At 32.3% G+C, this 9,196-nt stretch overlaps 1 protein-coding gene across 1 annotated transcript in view; it reads left to right on the plus strand.

Moving 5' to 3' along the window:
- The window catches only part of LOC119672423, a 43,693-nt gene extending 36,854 nt beyond the window's left edge, over nucleotides 1-6,839 (plus strand). The window contains exons 4-5 of the mRNA XM_038083471.1: nucleotides 5,474-5,665; nucleotides 5,729-6,839. Coding sequence (XP_037939399.1) covers nucleotides 5,474-5,665; nucleotides 5,729-6,537 — 1,001 coding nt within the window. The 3' untranslated portion in view covers nucleotides 6,538-6,839. The remainder of the gene's footprint in view (nucleotides 1-5,473; nucleotides 5,666-5,728) is intronic.
- The last annotated feature ends 2,357 nt before the right edge of the window (nucleotides 6,840-9,196 follow it).

A 9,196-nucleotide genomic window follows, 5' to 3' on the forward strand; every position in this document is an offset into this window, starting at 1 on the left:
TGATTATTTTTGTCTTCAAAAGTATAGACTAAATTGTTTACTAAAAAACTAAATTGAAATCAATTCAATATATAAAACGGATCAGAATTACCAGCTCATTGCCACAATAAAATTCGCGTGGCATATTTTAAGGCTGAACCAGCGCCCGCTTAAAGTTATTTTCTGGTTTGCCTAACGTCTGTCTAATAAGCACTCATTACTTTACATAAACCTAATATTTTCTTCTTATTTTTAATCATATTTTGAAATATATACCTTCATCTTTCCATACTTACTTAAATATTCACATTTGGGATACATCACCACATGCAATCACACAAACACACAATAACCAAACAGCACCAACAAAAACAAAAACAAAAAAAGGAAAATTTTAACAACAACAACAAGCACTAACTCTATATAATCATTATTATGACTTAAACACAACCAGTTTCACTCCTTACAATGAACCGAAAAGCATATGAAAGCAAAAGCAAGAAAGCTTTTTGTGGCGCACCAATGGGACCACGTTATGTCCCTCCAGCTACCATTCTACTAAAATGTCGATTGAGTAAAACACACACATACACATGCATACACAATAGCAACAATTCACATGCATAGGAGTAAAGTCCGTATGTGTACGATTGTGTTGGAGCACCACCTGCCAGTGCAACTCAAAGCATAGGCAACAAAATATATAAAAACAACAAACGTAACTAGAAAGCAAGCCGAAGAAAACCCGACCCAAACTGACACCATCGTGGCTAACCCTTTATCGCACATAGGTTTCCTTACAGGACCGCATATTTAGGTTTTAGTGGGAGTGAAGCAAGCAGTTGCCATTCCAATTTTGGCTAAAGTGACACTCACACAAACACGCACACAGATTTTCATATGCAAATGTGCTCACTCACACATTGAATAAGACGTAAAGCAGATGCGAGTGCATGTAGTAAGGATTTCTTGCTTTTAATACATTTACACTGAACTATTTTTGCGGTGTGTGCTGGGGCACAAGCACATATTTGCACTGCTGTATCGACCGTCATTATAGGATGCTGCTACTGTTTTTTTTCTAATTTATTTTATTTTTTGTGTATGATTTATAATAATTATTTTTTCTTTACTTTTTTCTATAAAATTTATTTATCTAAAAGAATTTTTATTTAAAGTGCTTCATTTTGGGTAAGACTTGAAGTGCAACCAGGGTCTGGGTGAACTGCAAGACCTCCCTCTAGAAAGCATTTTAAGCTTAGCTAAAGGTTTAAGGTGGTGTTTAAATCTCCGAGTTTCTTTAACGGCCAATTAGCCTAAGCGAAGCAGATTCTTGTGATCGATGGTATAACTAAACCTTTCCTAAAGTACAACAAATTTTGCGAGAAGAAAATTTATTTATTCCAGGTTAATATCTAAATTTTTTTTATTAATATTGTACTTATTAGATTTTATTAGATTCTCAAGCTTATATATCAAATAAATATATACATCAAAAATCATAGATTTGTAGTGAATTTTTAAACAACTATATTCAAAGGTTTGGAGAAAGGATTAGGCTTGTAGTAAAAGTCTAGAAAAACTGTCGTTTTTAGATTTCTATTTCATTTTATAAAATATGAAATATATTTTGATGACTCTCGAGGTAGAGTGCTATGGATACTCATTATAGAAATACAATACTAAAGTACTTTCAAACTTTTATTAATAATTAAAATATATTATTATTTTAAACTCATCAATATATTTAAAAATATTGTAGAACACTTTTTAAGCCAAACTTTTACTTTTATAGTGGAAACATGTTCTTATATAGCAAATCCTTGAATTCATGGATGCTTAAAAAAACAATCCAGTGGAAGCGGAAGAATTTCATTTATTAATCAGCATACAAAAAGTTCCATTCAATATTCATTATTGTAAAATTTAATCATTTATTAAAAGAAGTTACATTAAATAGGAAACTCTGTTTCAATTGTTACACATGGCTACTTGGATATAGCCCTGACTATAACTTCGTCAACGATTCATCACATTAATGTAAAAGAGTTACCATTACATCATGGTATCTATTTCTTTTTTCTTTGAAATATAACTTCGGTTACATTTCCAGAGGGAAGGAAGGGAGTGTAACAATTCCCCAAATTCTCACTTGGCGAATCTCATGTTTATATTCCTCACTAGTTACTTGTACAACCCCTCACTTTGGGATACATCCATTTTATTTATTTTAGACTAAAGATCTAATAAGATATTAATCTCTAATAAAGAAGAATTCTTCAAAATTTACACTATTATTGTATCTGTCGCAGCCCTTAACAAGAATCTTTCGACTTCCTAGTCACTTCTTATAAGCCATCTGTTTTCAATTACAAATCTTATAAGTTTTATAGCTTCTGCTACTTTTATTTTATTTGCTCTGCCACTTCTTCAAACTAAACTATATGAAGAAAGAATGTTCCAATGATATATACATATATGTATATTCAGCAGTGATATAATAATATTTAACTATTTATCAATAGTTACAATTGTTGTAGTTGATTTTACTTGAACTGGGGACTGAACTGAGAACTGAACTGAGAGTACATGTTCTTTTATAGCATATTTTCCACCTAAGTTGTGCTGTTTAGGATTGTAAATGCCTTTAAATTAAATAAGAATATTGCTTCTGATTTTTATTATAGAATTTAAAAGGAGTAAAATCCGAAAAGATAGTTATTGTTTTTAGCAAACTTCAAAAGGCTGTCGAGTACTTAAACCCCAGTTTCTTTTCTTTCTAAATATAGGGATCGATAGATAAGCAATTGCCAAAAGCATACACCAAGAGAAGCAGAGTAAAAACGATTAGATTTCACTTCAAGAAAAGATTTGTACTTATCAAATAAGCGGGTTCTATTACTATATTTCTATTTTAATATTTATATTTGATTTCCACAGTTTACCGTTATAAAGCAGAGTTCTTGCACATAATTGTCATAATATCAATATATAAGTAGACTCTCATAATAGAATAAACACGGTACTAGTTCCCAACGGAGTGGAACACTGCGACCATAGTTGATCTTTTATGCTGCAGGCTCTCATAATAATATCAATCCAAAGTTTATGTACTTGACTCTCATCGATATTTATATTGAAGTGGGCTCTCATAAGAGTATTTTCACTTATCAGAACTTCACTGTGCTGTCCCTAAGTTCCATTTTCAATTCTTTAAATAGACTACGTTTGTTACCGGAATACTTGTTTTTTGTGATACACTTTTGTAAAGAAAATATTTTTCGCAATTTATCTGAATTTAACTCATATATGTACATATGAGTTTATATCAAAATAAAATAAAAAACAGTTGCTAAAAAGTTTTTCAATCAACAAAAAACCTTAGGAGTACTTGATGTGCCAATGTCAAAATCTTGAAAATCCAACCTCAATTACTTGAGAAATCAGAGTTCAATGAATTACAAACTACATAATCCCCCTCTCACGTACACGTCTGTAGGTATGTACGAGCATGTGGCATTATATGGTTAGACCCACAATATGGAAAATTGTGCTATTAAAGCTTCCATATTGTTTGTGCCATTTTCTTGGAGTGTTGGTAAGTTAGTGGCGCCTTTTGGTGTACACCAAAAATAGCAATTTGGCTAAAAAGACATCAACGAACTAAATAAGTTGAATTTGCAGCAATGATGGTGCCACATTTTAGGTAAAATTTTGGTTGCACACTTCTAAAAAGTTTCCACACGTACATACGAATCTGATGGTTAATAGTTGGTAAGAAAAAGAATATCTGGATGAAAAAGTAAAGGAGAGAGAGTGAGAGCCAGAGAGAGAGAGAGAGAGAATGAGTTTATTTTTTACGGGCATTTTCTCAAGCGCGCGGCTAATACTGTGAAGTACCCACCCATATTTTGTGGAAATAAGTTTGTGAGGCAGCGCTGAGTATGTGCCGCAATGGCAACACGCCTGCTAATTTTTTATAGCATTTTATTTAAAATATTTATTTTTTTTTGGGGGGCTTGTGTGATTGTGGGCTGCCTAGTGGTATAGTTTTAATGAATATGTATGAGAACTTGTTAATGGTAGTACTAACGGTGGGTATATGCGCCATTTTGGGTGGGCCTGCTACGATTTGCTTGTACACGTACATGTTAAGAAAACCAAATATTGGTAGTGTGAGCACAGAACTGAATAAAAACATATGGAATAATGGTAACATGCTAAAAATTCTATATACGACCAGTATTACAAAGGTTGTATAGGAGTGAGTTGCATATACTCAATGGGTGTGTGGTTAATAATAGTGGCTATGCCCAGAAATAGACCAAAATGAGCGGCTAAATTTTGGTATAGCAGTTTGGGCTTATGCGGCTTTGTTTTTGGCCATTTAAGTGGCAATGATTTACTAATAAAATTGGAAATAAATTTCAAATGCGTTTTATGAGCTACTAGAGAAAAATTCTACGGAATATCTAAGGTTCGTTACGCGATGGCAATGAGTAGTGGATTAAATGGAATGACATTGGCATATTTTTAACCGCATACAAATTTATTGATTCGCTGGCTTGGTCGTACGGATGTAAAAATGCTCCGACTAAAAAGGTGTTTGATTCAGTGCGTGTTGATGGAACATGCGGTAAAGGACGCCTGCAATTCAGATGGAAGGAGAAGTAACCAATGATATGAAGACATTCGGTCCTACCAATTGATGACAACAAGCCCCTGATCGGGCTGGCTGGAAGAGGTCACATCTGTAATAGCAAACTAAGTTTGCCATAATGAGCAGTTTTAAAAACTTTCTAAAGCTACTAGTGGAAGAATATAGGATGGAATAATAATGGAACTATTGGAAGGGAAGCTAATGAAATACTAATACCTGGAGTTTCAGTTGTGGTAGTAGAATTTTCTTTAGAAGTCGAAAAAAATTGTAGTTTCAGTAAAATGCCTATTTTATCTGCTTGCATGCCGTGATTGACACGAATTAACTCTATATTTCAATTCCGACTTTTATTGAACTTAATGCGGACTGGAGTCTTAAGTTCATCAAAGGTTTAAATTTGTTCCAATTAGCCTAAACTAATTTTTTTGAACTAAATGTAGACGGGAAGCTTGAACCAAGGAGTAGACATAAAGTTCATCAATGGTCTAAATTTATTCTAATTAGTTTAATATGTGTTTTAACTCTAGTTGTATTATCTACTTGTTTAAATTTCTTAGGGTATAGCACAGTTTCACTATGTACTATTCTACTGTGAGACTTGCTCTGGATAAAGCATAACAGATCTTAGATCACTGCTGTGTGCTCTGCTATAGTGTGACTTTTTCTGCACATAGCATAATAGATCTCAGGCGTTTCTGTGTAATATTGTATTGTATGACTTTCTCTGGATATAGTAAAATAGATATGTGTTGCTGCTCTGTACTATGTCATTATCTCGTTCAATAATAATGTCAATTTTGTAACCATAATAATATACTTATTTTCCTTTTGTAGGTTTCGCTCATCATCTAGTGGGTATGCATGCCCATTTACCAGCACCAGATTGGCGTGCACTGGGTGCCGGACATGCTGCCTTAGGACGTCCTGGATTTCCACATGGCGCACATTTCTTTCATCATCCTCACGCCGCTTTTCCAGCACATGGTATAGCTAGTACTTTGGAACGTAATGGCTTAGGAACAATAGGTAAGGACTGATTGATATACTTTTTGTAACAGTAATAGTTAATTATTATTGCTTTGTTTACAGAAAATGCACACCTAACACATTTAAGTCAATTATCAACCATTAATGCTGCTCACAGTACAACAAGTCCTGAAGGTTCACCTACCACAACTAATACTGCAATTGGACATCTGCCATTAACCACATCCCCGCCTTTAACCACAACAAATAGTGATAATGAAAACAATAACATCATTGACGCTGGTTTCGAAAGTGATAGCATATCTGTAACCGGTTCTCCACGTAAGGTATCATCTCTGCATGAAGACGATGAGGGGCGCAGCATTTCTCCACCAAGCAGTAACGGTAATGGTGGTGCCTTTACATCACTCATACAGCGTAACTCGACTTTACGTAAAAATGAGATATTTACTGGATTTGCAAATCACTTTCAACCAAGTCATGGTTTTAATCCAGCTTTGGCTGCACAACTATTCTTGCAGAATCCTTTGTTGCCACAGCCTAGTCAGTGGCTGTATTCACAACTTTACGGTAATTACAGTGATATGCCTTGGTTTCGTGGTGCTATGACTACAAGTCCAACGTCTGCGGGCTTAACACAATCTATGCCTACAGCTCCAGCCAGCACAACAGATGTATCCAATGGCGTGAATTTAGTTAAACGAAATGTAACACTCATCTCACATTCACAGGACAATGAAAATGCAAATCCTAATGCCTCGCCACCAGTCAGCTCAACTCGTCGTTCACCATCACCTGTGGAAACTATTGATTTAGATGATGTTAGTACCACTTCTCGTTCGGGAAGTGGCAGTTTTGGACCTATACGTTGTCGTACACCCAAGCCGAATGATGTTTGGCGTCCCTACTAGCGGCTCCGTAATGCCATAGTAACGGCACTAGGCATCGGGTTTGAGGAGAATGAGGCTTTTGTATCTGAGCATTCCAACTTACGTGATTTAGACCTTGCAGCTTATGAAGCGGTTGATAGTATCTAATCATAGTATTTTCCGTTTTTAATAATTGTTGTGAATTTTTTCATATCGTAAGACTTCTTTTTTAATTTTTTTCTTTTACTTTCTGCGAGTTTTATTGGCTTTAGTTAAGACTTGAGATTAAGAGTTTGTTAATAAAAGAACAACATATCGAATTTAATTAAATTTAGCTTAACATACAGAATTATTATGTATACAATAAAATTTTTGTAATTAAATAAAAAGAGAATCAAAATACATTTATTATGTAGTAAATATTTTAGTTATTAAAGTCAAAGTTGTAAATTTTATAATTGTTTATAAACTTTAGATAAGTTATAAGAATAATTAAACTTAATTAGCCTGTAAATATTATAGTGGGTAGTGCTATGTTTTAAAATTAACATCTACTTTAGAACCAAAATAAAAAGTTTAAAATAATAATAAATGAATGAAATTATAAAATAAAAAATTTTTTGAATATATAAGAATAATAGATAAATTAGAATTAGAAATAATTAGTTTGGATTATATATAAATATTCGATATTCAACTAAGCGGTTTTTGGATTTAGTCCAGAAAGTCCTTCCCAATACACTAATTATTTTTATATAATCCCAAATAACATATATATGATACTTGAATATATTTATTATCTATTTGCTATAGTCCTTACAAAAATAGTATGAAACTGCTATATAAAATATGTAAATATATTTGCTGTACTGTGAAGAACACGTCTAATCCCATAATACCATGTATATGTCACATTAGCATATCAGTTGATAGAATTTAGTGAATACCATCGAATAGAAAATAATTAATTTATTATAATTATTTTATAAAAACTAGTTCTTATTATTTTTTATAGAGTTTAATTTAAAAAAGGTGTTATACTAATTAAATTCATAATAGCTTTTTAATAATACCATAATATTTATTGCATTAATTACTTTCGTGTAACTGAAAGATAGTATTCCATAAGAATATTGTAATGTGTCAGATAGCTTTAGTACCTCAAATTAGATAAATTTAGTACCTCAAATTATTCAATTTCAGTCACTGTTTCGTTCTCTAACTCAAGTAGCTTCTTTAGAGCACTAAATATTTATGTATATATTCTAGGAATTGTATGCTTTTTTAAAGCACTAAAAAATAAGCTTGTATATTCTCGGAATTGCATATGTGCAATTATAATTTTTGAATACTTTCAAGAAATGCATGTTTAAAACGGAGGTGCTGTAACGTTCCATATGGAAAAACTTTAACACATTAGATTATTTGGTGTAAATTTCTTTGTGACACAGTGGACAATATGTGGCTTGTTAAAGTGCTGTAAAAAATTTATATATTTTAGAAATTTTTGATTATACGTTTTGTATGCTACACATCCATAAAAGAAATTTGTTCCTAAATATACGCCCTCATTTCCGCATGGAGCGGAATGAATTATATCACGTTGCTTAATGCCAGATGACTTTTTCTATTTCTTGCATTTTAAGCTTATACTAGCTTTATTATGGCATTAAAAAAATATTTTCAATTATAATTCAATTATAATTCTTATTTACTTCAAAGAACTGTGTCTATATAAAGAATGTATTATAATATCTGAAAGCGTATTTCAAAAGAAAATTGTTTAATATGTGGAATTGTTTATTTTCAACTATCATAAAATAGTCTAAACCATTGCGGAAGCTTTAAAGTTAAAAAAAAAAACTTGATTCATATATTTTTAATTAAGCATTATGTGTCTTGAAGATATCTTTCTTTAGAAGAAATTTATATGATAGTTAAAAAACAAAAATGATAAGAATGACTGGGTTGATGAATTTCGCTAAGTGGCATTATTTGTCTATATAGTTTTCTGCATGTACGTCTGTTATTATGAATTTTATACTTAATGCAAGTACTGACGAATATTTTTGACTTTTGATGCCAGTGCAAAATGTGTTTCTTAAAAGTAGTGCTTGTTCTTTTATTCCATGTTTTTAGTGCGCTGAGGCGGCACTTTTTCTTTTTTATTTTTATTTCGTTCTTTTAATGTTACTAGCTTAGTCCTTTATTCTATAATGTTTATTCAATGATTTAGTATAGAATTTTTTTTGCATGGGTTGGGTGACATACCATAAAAATGATCTGCGGCTTTTTATCACTAGATGGGTTTAGTACTTATATATCTCGCCACAGTTATCCGATTATATTAAAGTAATATGTGTTGGAAGATGACATTTCAGGCTATATATTTGGGAAAGCAATTGTGTGATTCGTCCCTTATGCAAAACGTAATATTGATTTTGAGGTTTTGTTATAAAATAGGTGAAACTGCCGCAAAACCATGCCATAAAATGTATTTACTATCAGTAAACGCCGGACTTAGAAATGGTTTACTCTATATCGTTCAGGAAATTTTGAGGTCCAAAATGCACTTTATTCTAATTGGCCACTGAAAAGCTGATGAAATTCTGAAATTGATAGATAGTGATGGACCTGCAACCTCTCAAGAGACAGCTGAGGTATCAACCACATGACAGTTTGTAAATTTTTAAAAAGAGTA

This window comes from Teleopsis dalmanni, chromosome 1 (genome assembly GCF_002237135.1).
Source record: "Teleopsis dalmanni isolate 2A chromosome 1, ASM223713v2, whole genome shotgun sequence".
In the NCBI taxonomy this organism is placed as follows: domain Eukaryota; kingdom Metazoa; phylum Arthropoda; class Insecta; order Diptera; family Diopsidae; genus Teleopsis; species Teleopsis dalmanni.